The 24,547-nt window shown below is 45.3% G+C and overlaps 1 protein-coding gene across 1 annotated transcript; it reads right to left on the bottom strand.

Annotated features, from left to right (window-relative positions):
* Positions 1-1,280: 1,280 nt before the first annotated feature.
* Positions 1,281-6,688, bottom strand: LOC146862231 (cis-aconitate decarboxylase-like). Its single transcript, XM_085643241.1, has 6 exons — positions 6,668-6,688; positions 4,943-4,997; positions 4,284-4,471; positions 3,085-3,177; positions 2,603-2,808; positions 1,281-2,202 (listed from the first exon to the last, which is right to left on the bottom strand). Exons 1-6 carry the CDS (start codon positions 6,686-6,688, stop codon positions 1,281-1,283), a joined length of 1,485 nt encoding a protein of 494 aa, XP_085499367.1.
* Between the last annotated feature and the right edge of the window lie 17,859 nt (positions 6,689-24,547).

Below are 24,547 nucleotides of genomic sequence, written 5' to 3' on the forward strand. Positions count from 1 at the left end.
TTAAAATGTGTGCCATGATCGTATCAACTGTGGTACTTCTTCAAATATGTATATTCCGGCTGTTATATGAGTAGTTGCCCATGTAAGGGAAGTTCCTAAAAAGAGGGAAGATGATGAAACTCTAGTAGGAGGGCCAAGCATGTTGAGCAACAGCTGAAAAATAGAGTTTCATATGAAAGTTCTGTATGTGAGAGAATCCAGTTTCACTGCCACCAATCCGTGGCCACCCTGTAAGTTAGCATCTAAAATGTCAGCTGCTTCATCCATCAAAAATTACAGTCATGTACAATGAATTCGGAGACTTTATTCAAAGTAAATAAATAATAACAGAAAGCACAAAATACGTTTCACTGACAAAACCTGAGAGATTAAAACAGAAAGTCCTTGAAGTGACCTATTTTGTCCTGTGTTTTTAGAAAAGTACAGAAGAGAGCGTGGTATTTAGTAAAGAAACAATAGCAAGCTTTCAATAAGATATGGAGTCAAAACATTCCAGGCCTCATACCGTAAAGTTTAACCACACAGAAAGCCATTAATAACAACTGACTGAAACAATAACTAATTTTTTATTATAAAAATATATTTTTATTTTGTTATTAAATCTATTTTTTGGATAAGTTTTTGTATAAATATATATTCTTAATTGCATAACTATGCATATTCACCAAAATCATACACAAATGTAATATCTACATAAAAGAAAGAATTCATTTCAATTGATGCATTCAATAATTGTTTCTTTCTGGACAAAATTGATGAAGGCTAGCGGTAGATGACAACAGAAGAGAGCGTGGCACAGGGAACATTCAGTACTAGAGTAAAATTGCAGATACAGCTGTTCCTATATTTGGCCACTGGGGGAGAATCACTTAGTTGGAAAAAAGACATGGTATTTCAGTGAAATGAGGTCACATTTTTTTAACAATAAATAAACAAAAATTAAATACAAATAAATAAAAATGGCATTTTACAGTTCTTGCAAAGTACTGATGAGGTTCTAGAAAACTTAAGCATATTGTTTCTGGCCAGCCAGATGCTTCTGTATTTGTAATAGGTTAAAAGGGGACCTCACTGTACTGTAAGACATAATAGCACCTTTCATGATAGGAGAGGACATTTTTGACTCTCGTCATTATATAGAATGAATTGGTAACGTCCCTCTCCTTGAGTCGATTTTCGATTTTGTAGAAAACAAGTTATGTTAAAGATAATTGCACCTGGTAGTTCATTTAAAGTTTTACTACCACTTTGTGAGAGGAATGAATTTTGATTGAACAACTTTACTGCAGGAAAGATGGCAGTTGTGAACAGTCTACAAGGCTTTCTATGTCCTTCACCACCTCAATTATTGCTTTTGCCTGGTCTTGGTGGAGCACACGGGTAGCATTGGAGAGGAACTTCTCATGGAGTGATTCTTGGCTGAGGGGCTTCCTCCAGTGTCCATAGAAGGTGTCACATCTGCCTGTAACGATCTCTCCGCTCTCCAGCAGCAGCACTACTTCTCCGTACATCTTGTCAAAGTTAGCCACATTGTCTTCAGGGTGCTCCACCACCACCTTCTTCAAAAGGTCGATGAGGTCTAGTCTCCTAAGGCTGTCCTCACTGAAGGAAGAGATGCCCACCTCACCATCCAGAAGTGCTGTGCAGGCGTTGAACTGGAAGGAGTGTCGCGCCTCGTGCTCAGACTCTGGGAAGGACCTGTTGATATACTTGGACACTGGGACCCTCAGAAGGATAGAGTGGACGGTAGCAGGATTAAAGGAGCCCATTATATTGGTGACTCTATTTCTGACTGAGATGGCAGCGTCTGCCACCCAGTGCATGCCCAAGTGAGCTGGGAACCTCTTGAAGGCGATGTCTTGCTTCTCCAAGAGAAAGCTGTAATCTTGATCTGTTATTGCCAGCGACGAGGGCTGGTAGTCACCATAGAAAGCACTGAACCCCGAGCAGCCAGGCACATCATCCAAGATAAGTGGGTTGGCTTCCATCCCACGGGCAGCTAGAAGTGCTGCTTCCATCCCAAAGCGGAATGCATTGCCAATATGGAGAGGCTTGGCAAGAGTTGCAGCATTGGCCATAGGTGCCCCTGCCAGAGAGGCAGCAATTGCCAAAGCATGGGCGCATTGTTTAGCATTCAATGAAAGGAGTTTTGCTGTAGCAGCAGCTCTGCCCATGGTACCAACAACTGAAGGGGGATGGAACCTGAAGGAAATGGAAAGATCCGTGTCACAGATTGAATAATGATAATAACAAAATAGGTTTAGAAGAGGGGTAATGTTAACAATAAGTGTGAACTACAGAAATATACTTAAAGCATGTCAGACATTTACTGCTATCATGCAGTACGAGGAAACATAGAACATATAATAGGATCTAATCAAATATTTGAAACAAATAAATAATCTAGTTACAGTGCGCAAAAAATTAACTTTTCCATGTTTACTTTGCATTTTGTGCTCTCCCTATGGATCTCACATATGACACATGGAATATTTCTACCCTCTTTGAGCATCTTAGCCATGCCCTGCAGATACTGGAGCCCCCTATGGGCATTGTGTGTTGGCGATAGGACATTTAAGCCCTTTGTGGGAATCATACAAACCTTTTAGGGATATTGCTGGCTTCATTGGAGAAACGCATGAGTCTTCCTTGCACCTCAATGCCAACATTGAATGCCAACAGGAAGTCTGAGCCGCTGGGTCGGAAGCCCACTGGCAACATCTGGGAGGCAGCCATTAGAGCCGGCAGCACAGCACCTGAAGGGTGAGTGGCAGGGTGCCAAGTGTCATCGAAGTCCATGGAGTGAGCCTGTTATAAGAGAAGTAGAGGATTAGAAGGTCCTTAAAGAGGGGTGGGTCAGGAAGTGATGTTAAGCAGAGAGATAGTGTCATCGACCTATGGACACAATTTACAGAAGTATAGGATTCATAATCTAAGAATTGGTTGAGTGACTGTGCCATTGCCCAATACAAACTCTTCACAGAAGTGGAAACAGACAAGAGACAGCATTTAACTAAAATTCCCCCAACTCATCGCTCTTAGTCTGTGATCGATGGATAAAGTGATAGCTTTCAAAATCCTTACCGCTACTCCATTGACATATGCAGCCAGCGTAGGTGGGAGTCTCAATCCTTTCCTTCCGTACACAGAGCTGATGGCAGACAAGGAGTACATGTCCTGTGAGAGACAGAATTAGGTTAGAAATTGACAGTGCACCTAGACACCTAGTGGAGGAGCAACAGAGCTTGTGGGGATGTGGATTATTCAACTCTAAACACAGGATGATTCAACTTCATACGTGGTGGTGCCTATTAGAGGAAATGCAGGAGCAGGTAAGGAGTCTCTGTGAGTAGATGTAGTGTTTCTGAAGGACAGTTGTACAGTGGATCAGAGGTTGCAATGTTTATTTAGGTACCATAGTCCATGCTCCCAGTCCTGCCAGTGTCTTACGATATGAACTGCTTAACATGTGAAGGCAGCCTGGGGTGTGATTAGTGAATGAGTATTTCATGGTGGATGAGTAAATAATGATGGATTTTATGACTTTGTCTTTCTCTCTTCTTAGCTGTTATTCCAGGTGGAAGGCCACACTGTTGTTCTAGAAGGTTATTTAATGGGTGGGGCGTTCATGGTGTGTTGCTTGGTTAGATCCAAGATTTGGATAACCTGATAAAATCTCATGGTGATACTGAACAACTAAAGTCTTAAAGGGGGTTTAATTAAGGGATGGCTTGAATCATGAGATGTTGTTTTAAGTCAATGTCTCCTTTTGTCTTTGAGTATCTCAACGCCATGCTAACTTTTTGAGTAATTGCAGTATATTTTAATGCTTGTATGCTACAAGATGTGTTGTTCATTTTGCTACCAGTCTCACCTTACCTGACATGACTCCTGGGTGATGGTGCACTCTACTGATGTACAAGGTTTTAATGGACGTGTAGTCTTTGGTGTGCTTTTTGGCTTGGACCCTGACTGCCTTTAATTCATAGGGTCTCAAGGACATTATGGCCTAGTAGGTTTTTAATTGCTGTGTGCTGAATGGTGGGCTTACTTTGACCTATGTCTCAGGCTGGATCGAAGGGAGATGGGGGAAATTGCTGGAATATAGAGCTTTAATGGATGGATTTTACATTGGTGTTCTATGGTGTGTTCCATGCTGTGGTGCCTGTAGCCTTTTACAGAGCAGGATCACAGGGATACAGTCACACTCTTAGACTAAAAAGGGTTTTAATTGTTGTTTTTTGCATGGTGTATTGCTTAGTGTGTTCAATGTCTCCTCTTACCTGGCAGAATCCCAGGGCGATGTTGAACACATGGGTTGTGCTTCCCACCAGTCCAACACCAATGCTGTCCAGGATCATACGCTTGCTTCGGTGCCGCACAGTTTGGGACAGGTTATGCGTCTGGACTCCATGTATGACGGAAGCAAAGCTGCTAGTGACCGCCTTCTCCAGGGGGCTCCTCTCCAGCGCTGAATGAGAAGAGACAGGATCAGAACTATAAGCATTCTGGGTTGGCATCAGACACAAATCCAGCTGATCCGGACCAGAACCAGATGTTGTTTATATGGAACAATCATTACCCAGGACTCTTGGATTTCTAGACTGATAGCAGACTCAAACCAGTGCTAGCAGCTCCAAAACCAGAAACTGGGACCATGGCATAAGGGACCCAAGTCAGGTTGAGTGACACCAGAATCGGCAACTAGGCCTATAGGATACAGAGTGGTCCAGGCCCAAGGAGAGTGGCACCAGAACAAGTAACTGGGCCCAGGGTAAAAAGCCTGGCATCAGAACAGGGAGAGTGACACCAGAACCAGTAAATGGGACCAAGATATAGAGAACAGTCTCAGACCAGGGGACTGACACCAGAAACAGAAACTGAGCACAAAAAATTCAGAGTGACCTCAGACCAAGGGCAGTGAGCGCACACAGACACTTACCTTCCACCGCCGGCGTGTGCACCTGTCTGGACAGTCTAAGGATGGCGTGTTGTTTCTGGAAGAAGGGAGAAAGCAATATTAGCCGAGTTGTTTCATTGTATAAGAACATAGAAGGGAGTGGACACGGTTAAAAGAGAGGAACACAAGGCAACAGAGTCAAGAAAGGGAAGAGGACAGAGAAGGGGAAATGACAGAGGAGAGATTTGAGGGTTTTCACAGCTAGCAAGTGCAATCTGTCAAACTGCAGTCCAAGACTGGCAAAGGAGTAACTTCAGCCTGGCCCATGGGCAGTCCCAGCCTCGCATATAAGCAATTCAAGGTTAGAACAGGATCTGCCCCAGCATGGCACATTGCCTGGCATATCAGAAGGTAGATAAACAGCCATAGACTGGCACATGAGTTGCAGGACTGGCACCACAGTCACTCCATCACAGGGGGGACCAACAGCAGCAGCACCCAGGGAGGACTCTGATAAATGATGCCAGCACCTTGGCATAGGAAGTCAGCACACTGACATATAATGGAAGTACCCTGACATTACAGGAACGATTCTGGCGTATTATGCCAGCACCTGAAGTTGGCAGTGGGACACATCTGATCGCAGCACTATGACAAATGATGCCAATCTTTTGGCCTGTGATGCCGGCGGACTGTCCTATGATGCTAGCGCCTTACCACATACAACAGGTGGTCTCTGTTCTGGTGCAAGCATTCTGATTGGACGTTGGCAGAGAAGCAGTGTGAAGCATGATATCAGCTGGCACAGAGTGAAACTTTTTATTTTGCTTCTGCCGTAGATGCGAGAAAGACAATGTCTCTTGGGCCACAGCGCACCACCGAGGCACTATGTATCAAGTGGCACATGCATGCCACCCGGGACCCCGTATCTATATGGGCACAGTTTTCTGATCGGCTAAAATAAATTGTTGTTTGAAAATTCCTCTTCAAGGATGCCTCGAGAACCTCTGGCTATTAGTGGACACTGTTTACGTTGTGCATTATTACACCTACTTTGGGAAACAAATACAATAAAATCCCAAACTCATTTTAGTGTAATCTGCTGCTGCTAATTCTGCAGTTTAACGAGCAGTTTATGCTTCACAGGCTGTGCTTGTTAACAGCGACAGCGCTACAAACAACAGAACTGGAGCAAAACCCGTAGACGCTTTGAATATTACTGTCGCATTTCTGAGAATTATCCCGCATGATAAAAGCCCCAATTGGTGAACATCTTCTCACAGACCTTAACTACCCAGGATGCTTCTGCAATGTTCACGGTAGACAGAGACGTCCATGTTATGAACATCACAGAACATATGGCAAATTGTTTCAGAACTGGCGATATTAAAACAAATGGCAAGGCAAAAGAATAAATGGTGCTCTCCTTTTATTCTCAAACATATATTTAAAAACGGAAAAACTTAATAAGAAGTATGAGAATATAAAAAGTACATAAAAAGCACGAGAATGCCAAGATGAAAAAAAAGAACCAACAAATTAAGGCAGTAATATAGCCACACACATTATATAAGTGAATGCACCGTCTGTTGTATTTTAAAAGATATCTCTCTATATAAAACGATATATGACTAGCGAGATCGAGAGAAATGCTTTCCGCCAACCTAAGTGGAGAAGGGAAATAAATTATGCCTCCGGAGCAGACGAAACATATACACATTCACCCATTAAAGCTGCTAAAACCTGATGCCTGTAGCAGGGGCTCACCTGGAAGGCGCATTGAAGCATGTTCTGCACTGGTGTCTGCCTTTGTCCTGGGAAAAGTTTTCCCTGTCTCTGCAAGCAGTCCCTGTCTTTTGAGATGGACCTCCTGTGCCCCAGTCTATCTCTGTGGACCTGAGAGGTGTCTCTTTTGTCTCTGTCCTGGGACAGTCCTTCGCTCTGCCTCGCTCTCTCTGGTGCTGACAGGCAGGGGCAGGTGCGCTCCTGGTGTTGGCTGATGTCTGAATCTGTGTCAGTGTGTCTTGTTTTCGCCTGTCAGATTCTATCTGACAGCGGTGGGTTTTTGGATACCGAGGCGATAGCCTCATTACTCCACATTCATTTTTGAGTTTTTTAGTCGCTGTTTCGGTTGTCTTATTTATGTGACGCTTTGTCACAGTTGAGGTTGGATCACAAGGTCAGCGCTGTGAAAGGCCGCAGGTTGCGGTCAATATGGTTTGTGGAAGTGTCAGCAAGTTTTATCGCAGAGTCTTGTATTAGTCTGCCAAATGTCTTCTGGCGGTGATGAGCTTTTGATGGCTGCCGCGGCGGTTGCCTTCTGACAGTGATGAGTTTTGGGTACCTGCCGGGGCGATTTGCCCTCAGGCAGTGATGGGTTTTTGGTTGCTGTGTTGCTGTTTCAGTTTCACAAGTTTAGCGCTTCGATGGGCCTCGGGTAGCGGTCAAATGGGTTCGTAGAAATGTCTGCAAGTTTCCTGATCAGTGGGTTATCTTTTTGATCCAGTCCTTTGTAGAATGTCCTGTTGAGTTTGTGGAGATGGTCGTCCAACATCTCAACGCCTAGGTCTCTGTGGAGGTCTGCTGTTCTTGTGAAGAGTGGAGCACCTGCTGCAATCCGTAAGGCCCTGCTCTGTAGTCTCTGCAGGTCTTTCCGAAGCTACGTGCGGCAGCGGCTCCAAACTGGTGCAGCGTACGTCATGGTTGGCCGAATTATTGCGGTGATTACTCGCACCTTGCTCAGCAAGGGCATCGACTTGGTCTTCAGGAGTGGGTATAGTGCAGACAGTTTTGTTGCTGCTTTCTGGCAGGTCTTCTCTATGTGGTTTCTCCATGTGAGTTTAGAGTCCAGAGTCACCCCCAGGTAGGAGCTGCTGTTTTACCATTTGATCTCGTCCCCGTTGAGGAGGATCGCTGGGTGTTTTCTGTTCAGCTTCCTGGTGAATAGTGTTGCTGTGGTTTTGCTAGTGTTCAGGGTGATCTGCCAGTCGCTGTACCATTCGGAGAGTCTGCTGAGTGATGCCTCAAGGTTCTTGGCCACTTCCTGTTCGCTGAAGGATTGGAAGATGACTGCTGCATCATCGGCGTAAAGAGCCAGATCAGTCTTCTTTAGGTCCGTGGGGATGTCGTTTGTGAATATGTTGAAGAGGAATGGTCCTAGGATTGATCCCTGGGGCACTCCAGCAAGGATTGCTGGAGTGCCCCAGGGCCCCCACGTGAAAGGTCCGTTTTGACAGGTAGCTAGACAGCAGTTTAATCAGGTAGCTTGGAAACTTGAGCTTGATGAGTTTGCAAAGCAGTCCCTCATGCCATACTCGGTCGAATGCTTTGGCTACATCCAGAAAGACTACTCCAGTGGACTTGTTGATGTTGAATCCATGGCTGATGATGTCCACAACTCTGAGGAGTTGGTGATTGGTCGAGTGGTCTTTCCGGAACCCAAACTGTTCTTTGGCGAGGAGGTTTTCGCTTGTCACAAAGTCCACAAGGCGGGCAAGGATAACTTTTTCGAAGAGCTTTGATAGGCCAGATAGCAGACTTATAGGGCGGTAATTTGCAGGATCTCGTAGTGGTTTCCCAGCCTTGGGGAATACGATGACTCTTGCTTCTTTCCAGGCATTAGGGAAATACTGGTGCTTCATGCAGGCGTTGAATATCTCAGCAAGGTGATCCACTGCAGCGTCTGGGAGCATCTTGATGGCTTGGTTGACTATTCTGTCCTTTCCTGGTGCCTTGCCGTTTTTTAGTGTCTTAACCAGGGCCGATAACTCGCCTGTGGAGCATTCCTCAATGTTTGCAGCTTCGGTTTCTGGTGTGTGCTCCCGGTGGTGCTTAGCGACCTCTTGCTCAACTTCTGCTGCCAGTTTGCTAGCCTGGTTAGGCCTGAAGGATGCCTCCAACGTGTCAGCAAAGACCTCAGCCTTGTCCCTGTTGCCGCATGCCAAGTGAGTCGTCCCTTGTATCGTTGGGTTTGGTTCCTTCTTCCCAGTCAAGCGTCGGGTCATTCTCCAGAGAGAGTTGTCCGAGTCCTTTAAGTTAGCCGTAGCTGCTTCCCACTTTTCACCTCTGTGCTGGCTTATTTGCATCTTCAGCTGTCTTGTCAGCTCGTTGTATTTCTTCAGCAGGTCGGGGGTGCGATTCCTTTGCCACTCTCTCCGGGTTCTGTTTTTGTCAGCAATCGACTGCTTGATGCCCTTCGGGAGGTCGTAGATAGAGCAGCGTTGGAGTTTCTGCTCGGGAACGCTGCGCTCGATGGCAGTGTGGACTGCAGCTGTGAAGTGGTGAACCGCCTGGTCAATGTCTTCCATGCAGCGTAGGGGACCAGGGGCCAGTGTCTCCTCCAGACTTCTCTTGTATAGGCTCCAGTCTGCCTTCTTGTAGTTGTGTCTGGTGCCCTGTTGCTGGTCTTCAAGCACGTCGCCAACTGTGATCAACACTGGGTTGTGGTCGGACGTCAGTGCAGTTAGGGTTTCCAACTCCATAGACTGGGAGAGATTCTTCATGACGACGATGTCCAGAACGTCCGGTTTATGCAGTGCAGAGCCTGAATAGTGTGTTGGTTGAGTTGGGCCAGCCACTACAAAGTCCTCCTTCTTTGAGTGGGCAAGTAGAGCGTGTCCTTTGCTGTTTGCCACGCGAGAGTTCCAGCACTGGTGCTTGGCATTTAGGTCTCCGCCAATTAATGTTGGGATGCGGGGGTCCAATAAAGCATCCAAGTCCTTTGGGCTTAGCTTGCCTGGGGGTGAGTAGGCGGCAATCAGCCGCAGGGGGCCTGCAGATGTCTGGATCTGTATGCCAGTTGCTTCAATGCTCCCCACTGGTGGTAGTGAGATCTTGTGGTGCTTCACTTTTGTGCTGACAATCACCGCTGTTCCTCCGCCCTTGGCTCCGGTGGTGCGATCTGTGCGGTACACCCTGTGGTTTGCTAAGTTGAGCTTCTGGCTTCCTTGGAGATGGGTCTCGGAGATAAGCGCTATACTCACATCCATGGTTTCCATCAGGTGCAGGAGTTCTGCAGTTTTCTTCTGAATGCTGTTAGCATTCCACATCAAGAAGAGGGAGTTTCCTTTAGATTTTGCTGCCATTGTGTGTGTTTTCTTCACCGTGGAAAAGTCCGGCGATGAGATTCGCCACCATTGTCACCAAAGGGTGGATGTTCATGTCTGCGACTGTTTTCGCAATCTTCGTGATGAGTTCCTGCCAGTTGATGGCTGAGCCTATTTCACAGGATAGTGCTGGGGCAGTTGGTGGTGGTGGCGGCGGTGGTGGTGGTGGGCTGTTCTGTTTGGGTCCTGTTACTTCTGCGTATGTTCTTCCATCCACACGCGCGTCGTTATGGCTGTTGGTTGGATTGCCAGTTGGGATCCTGTGTGCCAATGCGGGTTTGTAACTCTTCCTTTGTCCCTGGTCTGTTGCAGTTGAGTGTGGGGAAGTCTTTTGTGGTTGGGTTGGTTTGCGCGGTCCATCCTTCTTTGCCTTCTGCAGGTAGGGACAGCCGCGGTAGCTTGCTGGGTGGGGTCCTGTGCAGTTAGCACATATTGCTGGTTCGGTTTCACGGTTCCTAGTGCATTGGTTAGAGGTGTGCTCGCCTCCACAGCGTACGCACTTTGGCTTCTGGTGGCAGAAAGCAGAGGTATGCCCCAAGCGCTGGCAGTTGTCTCTCCTGACAGAGGTTATATAAGCTGAAGAGGCGCTTGAGATCCCCCACCGGGGAGCCCTGTGTAGAGTGACGTCACTAAAAGCGGCGGGCCAGGTGTGACCAGAGCCAGGTGTCATCCTCTGGGAAAGGACAGGGAGACAAATGGGAAATTCCTGGAGGAAATACCGTACAAAAGACAAAAGAGAGGGGCCCGTGGGAAATCCATTGAAGAGACCCCAGGCTGATCCACAGTGTCCGTGTCGCCCTCACCTGGCTTCCTAAAATGGAGGATGAATTTAGATTATACTAGTAATAGTGATATTAAGAGTGCGTGCGCGCGCGCATATCAATCAAGGGTTTTGTAAAGCGCGACAAATCACTGGTGAGGGTCTCAAGGCAATCTGTATGTTATTGTGCATGCCTATACATCTGCGCATGTCTGTATTTAATGACATCCATTTGTATTTACAATAAAATATTTACATTCACACATTTGAATACAGCATAGTAAATAGTTCATGCGAACAACCCGTTTAATAATTGCATCTACATTTTTCATTTCTCTATGTGAGTGCAAGTGTTTGTACGCAATTCCTTATCTTTGCCTCTACATGACAATGTGCCTACATTTCTAAGCATCACTCCAAGAATATACCTACCGCCGATTTTAGTTTACAAAAGAACAGTTACATTCGCACATTCAAACACATTTTAAGGAATTTTCGCGACCCCCACTCTCATAATTTCGGGAATCCTACATAATTTAAAAAATATATATTTTTATTGAATATTCATCCGACCAGTATAATAATACACTCATGACAACTTAAAGAGGTACACATTTTTAAGTTACAAATAGTGCACATAAAGAAAAGGATAATTCATCTATATCTGTTAAGGATAGTGTCCTATTGACAGTCTGGCGTAAATTCAACTCGTGCATTAGTCGAAAATATAACATTTGCACTCCCATCAGTAAAACCCAGCAATCTAAACTTGTCCCTCCCCTCTCTCGACCCCACCCTCCCTGGGTCACACGCAAGAAACATCTCCACATATTCTATATCTGGGTCACTAGGATCCATATCGGGGGCTTCTAATATATGCTATGACCAAGAGTTGCACCCTGCCTACTCCCTCTCTTCTGTTCCACTACTGTCATTCCGCGTTCTCTCAGTTACTTGTCAGATGGGGGTCTCTCCAGTAGGGATTTCTGAGATCATGCTATACCACGACCTCCTGTCTTCCTCCAATATTTCATCTCTTCAAACACGCCGCATTCGAATTAACTCTGCTGAGGCCCACTCTCTCAGATCTTTTGGCCAATTTCCAACCGTGGGGTGTTGTGAGCTCATCCAACCAGGGAGATATCTGGGAAGTTCCTGGAGGAAATACCATAGAAAAGACCAAAGAGAGAGGGGCCCGTGGGAAATCCATGGAAGGCACCCCAGGCTGATCCACAGTGTCCGTGTTGCCCTCGCCTGCTATCTAAAATGGAGGATGAACTTAGATTATACCAGTAATCATGATATTAAGAGTGCGTGCGCGCCCGCATATCAATCAATCAATCAAGGGGATTTGTAAAGCGCGGGAAATCACTCGTGAGGGTCTCGAGGCATATCTGTATCTTTCCCTGATTGCCTATACATCTGCACATGTATGTATTTACAATATAAGATTTACATTTACATTACACTGCCACCATTTTGCCAGGGGAGGCGGTCTAGTCTTTACACCCCCCTGCTCCAGGACACACTATTTAGGCTGCCCATGGCACGGGAGCCAAAGGCGCGCCAAAGGCAAGCCCACCTGCGCCCGTCCGCCATTCAAATCAGGGGTGCCAATCTATAGCAGGGAGCTTCTGATGTCCATCAGCCTGCGGATAAGCCCATGCGGCTTGCGTCTGGGGGATGCAGTGGAAGGGCCTTTTTGTTGTCGCAAGTGTGGCTATAACTCCTGCCCCTCACTGCCCCCTGTCCCACCCAGACCCACTATTAAAATCCTACACCTTGATGTCCGCTCCTTGGTTAAACACTACATGGAGATTTATGACCTTATTGAGGATGAATCTCCCGACGTGTTCTTCATAAACAAATCTTGGCTAACTGATGCCACAGTGGCTGAACCAGGCCTTGCACTCCCCCCGGGGTTCAGTATTCTGAGTCTTAACAAGGAGACTAGAGGCGGGGGCATAGTTGCTATCTTTAAGTCCCGCTTCCACTGTACATTTGTTAAGGAGGATGTAGCAGGGTGCGAATGCGCTCGTTTTGTAACCTCCTTTAGTGCACACTCTTCTATCACCGGTCTATTAGTCTACTGCCCCGAAGGACCGATCTCGGAATTCAAATTAGCCATTATTGAGGCAGTGAGTTCCCTAGCGTTGACAGCCGCAAATTTTAATCTCATTGGTGACCTAAACCTACACTTCGACCGTCCCTCCGACCCGGAAATCAGCAGCTTGCTCGCCGACTTTGCTGCCTGTCAATTAAGACAGCTGGTGGTGGGCCCTACCCACACTGCTGGACATTTACTTGACCCGTTTTTTTCTAACATCTCTTCTCTTACGGTCAAACACCTAGTCCGGTGTGCTGGTCCGATCACCTCCTAGTCTCCATCTCCCTCCCGCTTTCTGAGCCAGTGCCCAGAGTTGACCTCAAGGCCACCTTCAGACGTTGCTGGCATAAACTCAAACTAGACGACCTACTTGCCTGCCTGGCATATTCTAGACACTGACCCAGAGCAATCGTATGAAGCACTCTGCGACTGGATACTGCAGGCCTTAGACACTCTTATTCCTGCTAAATGGTCCAAAGGTTGCTGTTCGAGCTCCAATGACTCTTTAGCCGCCTTGCGTAGCACATGTAAAAAGCTAGAACGGGCCTGGAGAAAGGAATACAACCTTGGGGACAAAAAGTTGTACCAGGACGAGATTAAACGATACCCCAAGGCCATACATCTGGCACGAGTGGCCTACCTCACTAACGAGATTAAGTCCAGCAAAAACACTTTGAAAAGCATTTTTAAAATACTCAACGACTTTAAAAACAGGAAAGATCCCCCCACTTCGACGATCACGTCTGGCAGCAATGCGAGGATCTGGCCACCTTCTTTGTTCAGAAGGTAGAAGCCATCTATAAATCCTTCCCCATTTGCCCCATGGACCTTGTGGCTCCATTAGCTTCTCCTCCCACTGCTACCCTGGCAGCAATACCCCCTATCTCTCAGGACGAGCTTCTTACATTAAGCACGAAGGTCAAATCAGGTTCCCCGCTGGATCCCATGAGGCCTGCCCAATTTAGAGACTGCTTACCGATACTTCTCACGCCCTTATGTCAGATGATCAATTCCTCTTTCACCACAGCGGTGGTGCCTTCGCCATGGAAGCAAGCAAGGGTGGTCCCCTTGCTGAAAAAACCCTCACTGGACCCTACTAAGCCAGAAAATTTTCAACCTATATCTCTTCTGCCTTGGGTCGCTAAAATTGCTGAGGCCCACACCAATAACGGCCTTTCGGGCTTTTTGAACAACAGCGGCACCTTAGACCGCTCCCAGAATGGTTTCCGTCCCGGTCACAGTACCGAGACCACGCTTTTAGCAGTAAGTGAACATCTGCGGACCATTCTGGATGAGGGACAAACTGCGGCTCTGATACTGCTCAAACTCAGCACCACGTTTGACACGGTCTCCCATCCGATCCTCCTGCGTCGCCTAGAAGAGGCGGGGGTGGTTGGTCTGGCACTGGATTGTTTCCGTTCCTTTCTGTCTGACAGAGCTTTCCAGGTCTCTGCCCCCCCCCTCCTCTCTCTCGCCCATTTCATCAAGCAGGGGGTTCCCCAGGGCTCGGCACTAAGCCCTGTTCTGTTTAACCTCTACGTCCAACCCCTGGTGGGAGTGGCGCGGGCCAATGGCCTGACCATGGTATCGTATGCTGATGACACGCAGCTGGTGGTGGCCCTCTCCGATGATCATTCTCGGGGCGCCACGCAGTTCCGGAACGGGCTAGAGGCAGTCGCATGCTGGATGACCACCAACTGCCTTCAACTTAACGCCAACAAGTCAGAAGTGCTGTTGGTGGGGAACGACAAGGGGCTCTGGAGTACGCAGTGGTGGCCGGCGTCCTTGGGCAGTGCCCCCACCCCCAAGCCGGTGGTAAAGAACCTAGGGATCTGGCTTGACTCCACTCTTGGGTTCCAGGAGCATACCAAAAAGATCGCTGGTACCTGCTTTGGACTCCTACGGGCCCTGAGGCCCATATTGGGTTTCTTTGACCCAGCCACACGCCAGTTGATAGTACAGGTGACTATTTTGTCCAGACTGGACTATGCTAACTCACTGATGTTAGGTGCCAATAAGGCGGAAGTGAATCGCCTTTAGCGAGTCCAGAATGCAGCCGCTCGAGTCCTGCTCAGGCTCCCAAGAACCTGTTCTGCGTCAGGTGCTTTGCGGCGCCTTCACTGGCTACCCGTTCCTAAGAGGATCGAATTCAAGGCACTTTGTCTGACCTTCAAAATACTGAAACTCTTGTCCCCTGAGATTTTATCTAATTTGTTGGTCCCCTATGTTCCTGCACGCCAGCTACGCTCCACTGAGCAATTTCTGGCTACGGTCCCCCGGGTGAAACGCCATAGAGCGGGGGCCGGTCCTTTCGCTGTCTTGCTACTAAATTGTGGAACTCTCTCGCTGTTCAGATTCGCCGCTTAGATTGCCTTTTACCCTTCCGTAAGGCCATCAAAACTCACTTGTTTCCTACGGTCTAGCCCCTGCTCTCTACTGACACTGATACCAGCGCCAAGACTCCCTTTCGCTGGGGCAGCTGCGCGCTATACAAGTTTACCTAACATAACATAACATGACATAACATTTACACATTTGAATCCAACATAATAAATAGCTCATGCAAATACTTGTTTAATAATTTTATTTACGTTTGTCATTGATCTACCTGAGTGCGTATGTGTTTGTAGGCACTTCTTTATCTCTGTCTCTATATGACTCTGTGTCTACAATTCTAAGCATCTCTTTCAGAATATACCAGAGATTTAAGTTTACAAAAAACATTTACATTCACACAATCGAACACACTTTCAATAATTCTCGCAAGAGCAGGGCACAAGTCCTAAAAAAGAAGTGGGGGGACGCTCGAGTTAGGTTGTGTCAACGGAAGTGACGTCACAACAGGAATTGTCACGAAATTTGCTGGTCTCCGTCTGAAATGCGTGAATACATACAAGATACAAGTAGAGGTATAATACTTCAATAAGTGGCAGTCACTCAAAACACAAGAACACACTATACACAGGACCCATTCCTCGGACTACACGGTTATTACAGACTCGGGCCGTAGGCAGTACGGGCATCTGTCGGGGTCCCTAGAAGTGACATGCTCGGCGTGTTGATAGCGCAGCTCCTTGAAGCCTTGGCGCCTCGGCTTGGCTCTGAGAAAGGCTGGCAAGGGGAGGGCGCGAGGTGGAAGGGGAGATTATTCTGAGCCTCGGGTGCATTTGAAAGGCATTCATTCGCACGTAGGTGCAGACTCGGATACCGGCTACATTTTTTGGGCAGGGGGGACGGCGTCCACCCGGTAACAACCCAGTAAAATAAGTGGGGGGACGCCGTCCACCCGCGTGGTACCCCGACTCGAGCCCTGCGCAAGAGTCACTCTCATAATTCAAGGGAATCATAAATCATTTTTATAAGGAATAACTAAAAAACGATATTTCCTCTGAGCTTTCCATAGTTGGAATGTATTCTTAATAATAATAGACTTTAAACAGAAAAAAAAAAATATTTCTCATTAGAAACCTATGATGCCATATCTCAGAAACGTAAAGGTAGCAGTTTGGGAGATGAACATCCTACTTTAATTCCCTATGATAACCTTGAAAATTCGAACAGGAAGTTCCATCACTTTTGGGTGGGGGGAGGGGGCTGAAGACGGACGTTCTCTACAAGTAGCGCCCGCCCTGAGCGCTGCCGGGAGCTCCACTCACTGTCTTTGTTTCCGAAGTTAGGAAATCCCAGAAGTTACAGATAATACACACCTCTCAGGGGTGTCCTTGTGTAGGGCACATTTCATCATATCAGCTCCTCCCTCTCACTTAGGGTGACCAACTGACATGGAGGCAAATTCTGGACAGGACTGTAAAAAATTTAGGACAAAGGGTCAAAATTCAGGACAAAAACTCGGGACAAAAGGTCAGTTTTACAGACACATTGAAGGAGAGGCCCTACCCCACAATTGTATCAATGCATTTATTTACTATTTTCTACATTGTACTATATATTCACTATGGTCCTTATGTGATTGCCTCTAGGTATGCTACATTAAGGGGGCACATTATGTTTCCCCTGCTCCCACCCCTCCCCCGTTCACCGCGTTTACCTGTGCCGGCCGCCGCTGACTTAAACTCTCACCGTCAGTTAACTACACATAAAATAATGCACCTCTTAACTGAAAAATAAATAAAAGTTAAACTAATCAGTAGAACATGTTCTATTGTATGTTATGAAACCTCTATTGGTCAATTCATTCACTACAGATGTATAAGTGCGCAACCAGAAGTCCACAGAATGTAATCCTGTTTGATATAGTAGGGAAAAGTGTCTTGTGTATTGTTTAGTGCTAGGAGATCCCTAAAAGCACTGTGAATGTTTAAGTCATTATTTTAAATGAGCATTGCACACAGTATAATATAGGCTGCTACTAAATGCACATATACATTTAGGATAAAGATAAAAAGTGCTTCTAAATGATAGATTTCAGTAATATACAGATTTTACCTAGTGCCATGGATGTCGATTCACCAAAATGCATGGGGTAGCGAAAGTGACATCACATGCCCTTTGACCCCAGTGACATCACAGGAAGTAACATCATATGGCCTTTAATGTCTTCCCGGTAGTGATGCCATGTGACTTTTGATCCTGGTGATGTCACAGGAAGTACATCACTAAAGGTAATAATTCTATAATTAGTGCAACATTAATAAAATACATATACAATTCATACCTTTATCATATCATCCCATGTCTCTTCCATTACTATAGTTCACATATTTCCCATCATACCACCCTCTCATTCTCTCAATTTTCCTTTAGGGAAGGTATTTGGTGGGTACGAGCTAGCAAGATTGCACCAAAGATCTGCAGGTCATCAATGCAGGCTCATCCAGTGCCATGTACAAATATTGTCAATTATAATGATTTCTCCCATATCATTATGTCACTAACCCAGATTCACCACAGATTCAGACGTATGTAAGAGGGGCTATGGTCGTAGACAATGAACATGCCCAGAGATGTTTACACACAGAGAGGAAAGGCTATGTATGCAGCATACTGCGCCATCTGAACTGATACAGTGATCCCTTGTTGGATAACAATTTGTAAGTCTTAAACGGGCCATCCCTGAAGGATGCCACAATAGATCTCAAAACCCCAGCCAACGTCATCAAATATTCTCGAAACCCGTGTTGCCGGCCCTTGTTAGAGATGCAGGACTGGGCAAAGAGAACGGTTTGTTCTCTACACTACATGGTTCCTTTAAGAGAAGAGGATGGTGGAGTCCCGAGGTGAGGAGTGCATAGTGAATGAGGCCTGCATCAGAAATCAAAGAGGCGAAGACAGACATTCCTCCATTAAAAGAACAATGCAGCTGCACTTTACTTCACCGACACCTGTGACAGACTCCATTTGTTTCTCGGCGCACTCAAACAGACATTCCAACCATGTCAGTGAATAATTAGAAGAGCTGTCCTGCAGGCATTCCTCTCAGGTGTTGCAGCCCTATAGACCTCGCTATTAGGAGCTGATAAAAAAAGCTCGGCTAAGCAAAAACATTGTGTGAGGGGGTTAAGCAAAGGTGACGGTTAATGTTTCTGTATCATGCGCTTTCGCCACATTTTTACTTCAGAGGGAAAAATAATTACACCCAGCACAAATAACTGCCGGAAAGTGAGAATGATTTAAAAAAAAAATGTGTTTCCGTTTTTGGGTGTGTCTGGGTTTTCACACAAAATGTACTGAGCCTTGTAGTCATAACTCATAACTTTTCAAAGCGCCCTCTCTTATTGTCTATCAGAGAGTGAACTGGCTGACACTTCTGAGGACCGGCAGAAGACAAGCAGCGCGGTCTTGGGGAAAATCAGTTTTCCCTGTGAATATTACATCACTGCGAGACCCTTGTGAAGACAGGGCCACTGCAATTCAAAGCGATCTTTAAAGGTATGGGCTGGCGCATAGCAGATAATGCCAGTTACCAGGAAGTGTGAAGTGACTCCATCAATTCAAAACAAAACCGGCTCCAAAGCAGCCTTTACATTTGCTGATTACACACATTTGCATTTCTTAGGGGAAGCAGACACTCGAGCAAGAAGGCTTCCTTCTTTTTAGCCCTCTGCCCCTCCCTCCAGATTGCAGCACAGTGTGGAGACTCCCTCTCTTCAGCTGGGGAATCACAATTGTGGGAATGAACTTTGGTCTTTTAGGGAGAGGCTAAAATTACGGACAAATGCTGTCCGTTAAGACTTCTGTCACGGACTACGGACTTTAGGTCTAATTTACAGACAGTCCGTAAAAATTACGGATGGTTGGTCACCCTGCTCTCTCTCCCACAGAGCTGGTTCCACAGGTCTGCAAAGGACCTGGAACGAAGTGACAGCACCTCGATCTAAAGAGAGACAGCCTGGGATTTATTGACAGCAGAGACTACAGAGCAGGGGCTGCTGCACCTCAACATCCCCCCCCCCCCCCCACACACACACACACTCTAACAAGCGGTACAACTGGTCAGCAGACGCTTGAACAGGTCACATTACTGAGAACATAATGCAGTTATTTAGGGTTTGCAGAGGTAAATAGAACGGGTGTTCGGACTCTTCGGGTAAACAGATCTCAGATGTCTACTCAGGAGACTTTAGTTTTATAGCTGGGAGCCTGTCTATGGACAGATATACGGACAGGACTAAGGGTATCGAATTGGGATCTCTCTTTGACCAGGAGCCAATGAAGTGACTTGAAGATCACCGTGATCTGGTCCTTGTGTCTACGGCCAGTTATGGTTCTAGCTTTACAAGTCTCTCCACACGACTATGATTTTGAGGAAGGCGGGGTTTCCCTGGCTGAAGACTGTTGAAAAATAAATGAGTCAGAAATATGATTTACAAACCCTGGACACACAACAGGCAAATTCGTTTGTATCACTGGAGAAGCAAAACCTATCTGATATGAAGTGTTCGCTGGAAAATATCCATTGAAAATCCATTTACAAATGACGCCAATTTTGAATGCTCTTTACTGATCCCCTGCCGGTTAATCCTCCTTTAAAACTTTCTATCAGAAGTTAGTCTGGGATATGCCTGGGCACTGCCATCACATGCCAGGCTTCCGCCAACATAAATCTAAGTGTTTCTCAAGTATTCCAACGTGCTGCCAATAATATAGCCCTCAGTGTTGCTAATATGGTGCCCATTATGCCAGCCTGCCATGGGGGTTCTCAGTTGTGCGGAGTTCTGATTAAACACAAGCCTGCCAGGGATGAGCGCTGATGCTCAGCTAGGCTGAGGCTTTGTCAGAGTTCCAGAGGCCTGGTGCTAGGGGTTTTCTACAAGTGTCCAGATACTGGTATTATGGCACTCAGCGTGCCAGCATACATGTGATGCTGCCCAGCTCCATCACCTTTGTCCATAGTACGATTCCGCCAGGGAGGAGACCCAATGTTGAGGAAGGCTGAGGTTTCTCAGAGCACCAGAAGTCTGTGCACACTGTTAACCTGATGCTCAAATGATGCTCAATGTACCAGCCATCCTCTGCTGCTTCTCGTCGGTGCCAGAGTTCTACTCAATACACAAGTCTGCCATGGATGAGCTCTGATGGTCAGATAGGCCGGGGCGCTCTCAGAGCAACAGGGGTCTGCTAGTCATAACTGACCCTCATGCTGATAATGCCATGATGCGCAAGAGTGTGAAATACACATTACTATGCCATTTACATACATCGACTCTGCATGTAAAGCATCATCGCCATGCCAGTGACTCACAGGGAAGGCGTTGCCAGCTGTGTGCAATCAAGAGCTACTCATAAATATGTCATGGTGCAGCCTTCTAACATACGTAGATACTTATCAATATGAAGGAGTAGCCCTGAGCATCAGATATAATCATCTGCACTGAAGTGGGTACATGTCTGTCACTGGGGTTAATGCTGCTCACACGGGATCTGCTGCCCACATGACACTCATGTGTCCATGTGCAAACCTGGGCACCCTGGAAGGGATCAAGACTGATCACAGCGAGTTGACAGCAGGTGTTTTAAAATAAATAAAAAATAAATACATTTTATTGTTAATTAATTAAAATCATACAATATATAATCATTAAAAAATACATGTAGTGGAATAAAATATTTGAAAATCATTTATGCACATAAAAATGGTTTCAGATTACAATTTTAAAATCAATTTAAGATTCCTAAAATACCAGCCACCAGGTTTCTGCGATTTACAAAATTATACACTGGTCCTCTTCGTTATCCCCACTGAGTAAACACCCGAGTACAAATCTTAAAGTGTAAAGTTAGCGGCAGCGGTTGCCATACTCTCTGCCCGCCTCAATCTGCCGATTGGACAATGTCAGTCTCACTTCCACAACCATCGATTGGCTGATTCTGAAAGGATTCCGGTCTTGGCATCTGGATGTGCTTACAAACTACTAACTAGCAAGCATTATCTACTCAAGATTTGACTAAACTGAACCAGTATAATTGTCACAAAAGATTCACATTGTCAGCCGCAAACACCTGGCCTGGAGCAAAGAGACCTTTAAGTTAGACATTCTAAAATTCTACAAAAAAATGGATCAGTCTTTCTCAGCCTCTGCTCTTTGTATCTGGGACAACATCCCTTTCACCTTCGCCAAGTCCCATCTCTTCAGCTCATCAAAAAAAGAGTTTAAAAGCTGATGCGATCCACTTTCTCTAAACAAAATGACAACAGGCTGTCTCTAAGTCCCATCCCTGAAGGACTTTAAATAAAATGCTAATGCTATGCTATGCAAACACTTTCCCTATAGTACATGACAACAGACTGTCCCTAAGCCACATTCCTAGCAATACACACACATGTACTGTCCATCAAACAACAACTCTGGATATACACCCTCACCAATTGTTGCAATTAGTTAATTAATTTACATATTCTTTACACATCTGAACTTCTTACAACCATGTAAATCCTCTCTTTTTTTGTTAATCTAATCTTAAAATGTTTCTTATTATGAATATTGTATGTGTATTCCATTCACAGTACAGATGCTACGATGCCTAAAGGGGCCTAGTTAGTGCTATAAACAATGAATTAACACAGCCAAAAACCAGACATCACTAAATGAACAGGCATGGATTAACTGAACAAATCTGTCTCACACTGCTGGACAATTTGGAGGACTTTAATCTAGTCACCCACTGCAGGTCGTACATTTCTATATAAACTGACCTCTTCTTTACATCTCACAATGATATTCAGATATGGGATGAAAGTAAAAAAGGCACATCTCTGCATATCTCTTATACAAATAATGCCAGTAAAGGACCACAAATATGTACACAAAATTTCAGATTGGACAACCCAGTGCAGTAACCAGCAAATCAGACTATAATCACAAGAAATACATTAGCGGGACTTGTAGAGCTATTCAAAGTTGCCAGCTTACTGAAAACCATAAAACTGCATGTCTGTTTCTCACAATTCATGATCCACCACACTGCTACGCGCTGCGTCCTGTAGCACGATAACCGCACCTTGGTGGTCCTCACTAATGACATGGAAATACTTCCCACATAGGATCACAAATCAAAGACAACACCTTTCTAACCACACACCCTGCATCAAGTAGCTGGATGTCCATTTAGGTAAGCACTTCAGTGCCCCACAAAGGGGTAGTTAGCGCTATATAAATACTGCAATACAATACAATATCTGATCCTATTAATAGCTTACGTTAAAGCCCAATTTTAGTAGAAGTATACCTAATGAAATGGGATTGGTTGTGTAGCAGCATTAATTAATGAAGCTAATTTGTAATACCATAGGTAATGTGATATGTTCAAAATGTATTGTGCTCCATGTCATAGCCAGAAAACCATTCTATATGTTTACCGTTAGGTCCCCACAAAGCATTTCAGAACAGAACATTTAGGTCAGTGTTAAAGTCAAGAGACAGGAGAAGTAAGCAAGAGGATTAATTATTTACCCAATTGGAAGTCTAATATCTTCCCTACCTGCTTTTGATGGTGGACATATAATAATTCTAAAACATTTCCACAGAGAGTTTCAAAACTGATTTCCTTAAAAAATTTTTTTAAATCTAAGTCTTAGAGAGGTGAGAGAGGTTAGAGAGTGTGAAAATCTTAGTTGATTTGATTTCTGTTGCTTGGTACTGGGTATGTGTTTTATCCCTGTGGGATAGGTTTTCTACACTTCACACTTGCCAACTCCCCAAGCAACTATGGTAACCTCCTCTTGTGAGTATTAATAGAGAACCTCCAAAAATGACCACATTCCTAAATCAGGTGGATAAGATTACAGCTACAATATTCATGTCCGCTGTTTGGACTATAGGAACTTGCTGTATTTGAGCTCATTGAACATACAAGCTTCATCAGTCTCACAACAATACATCTGAGTTAGAAGATCACACATTTGGCCACATGTTCTATTGCATCAGTCCGGTATACTGGCTGTCTATTGAGCAGAGGTTAGTTCACAAGACCTTGAATAGCAATTGTCATGTGTTCCGGAAGGATCAGATCTCAACCTATTGACCTTCTAGGTTCCTACATTCAGTAGGATATAACACACTAAAAATCCGCACCTTGAAGAGTGAGTGAAAAGGGGATTGAACTTTCTTGTGAATGTTCTTTTCTCTTGACATTCCTTATAAATGTCTATTTTAAAAAACTCACGTTCATTCTCATCAGAATAATATTGGATATGATATCACTAGCATGCTGTTGACATATAGACACATCCAATTTAACAATCACAGGAAAGCTGCTGCCCAACTAACAATTGTATGCTTCATGTTCAAGAATGGATGAGTTGTAGATGCTTCTTTATGAAAGAGTAAGAACAGAACTACTCTTCATGGGCTCTGAAGATCCCACTACAAGGGTGTCCTCTGTTACCATTAAGCTTTGTCATAAGTTGTGGGGTTCTCTTTGGGATCTGTCATCGGGGAAGAGGTGTGGCGCTGCGGCCAGGCCGACTGACTCTGGAATCTGGGGATCACGGTTCGATCACCGGCGGCAGATTAGCCCAGCACCATGTAACTCTGGTCAATAGCTTGCTTATTCTTCCCGACAGGCCCTAGCGCCTAGAGACCCTTACGGGTGATTGTTCGCGCTTAACAAATGTGGATTATTAATATCGGGCAAGTCAGTAATGTGGCCAAGAACATATTCGTTTACCTACTTTGCATTTGTGGGATTGTACCTAGACCCATTACTTAATCACTTTTGGTGCCCAAGGGGTTCTTTTATGCATTGACAACTATAATGTTAGGGAATTGAGTTCTACTCACACAAATGATGGGTAAATTACAAGGCACCCAAAACTTTGCTGGCAAAATAATTTTCAGCTAAAAAAAATACCACCACATTTTACGTTCATTTATTTCACTTAGCTGTACTGGTTACCAGATAGACAGAAGTTGGAATAGATAGTAAAAGTCTCTTTCTGATGCATAATACGTCACATAGGAAATATCTGGACCTCCTTTCTAAACTGTATATCCTTAATCAACCAACCAGATGTGTAAGATTGGATGGCAGAACTGTGTATAGCTCCTTGTAGCTACATGCAAATTGTTTGGGGGGTGTTATGGTATTCTCATGGCTCTACCCAATGGAAATGTTTGCCTTTGTCTTTCCAATGTAAAGACCCCTTCAGAGAATTCTTCAAACTAGTGAACATCTATCTCCTCCTTCAAACATTGAGCCTTGATTCCACTTAAATA

The sequence above is a fragment of the Triturus cristatus genome, chromosome 2_2 (genome assembly GCF_964204655.1).
Source record: "Triturus cristatus chromosome 2_2, aTriCri1.1, whole genome shotgun sequence".
Classification (NCBI taxonomy): Eukaryota; Metazoa; Chordata; class Amphibia; order Caudata; family Salamandridae; genus Triturus; species Triturus cristatus.

Coding starts and splice junctions, on each gene's coding strand:
- LOC146862231 (XM_085643241.1), bottom strand. CDS start 6,688: ATGCTTCAATGCGCCTTCCAG. Junction 3,178..4,283: donor TCGCCCTGGGATTCTGCCAG/GTAAGAGGAGAC, acceptor TGTCTCTCACAG/GACATGTACTCCTTGTCTGC. Junction 2,809..3,084: donor CATATGTCAATGGAGTAGCG/GTAAGGATTTTG, acceptor CTCTTATAACAG/GCTCACTCCATGGACTTCGA.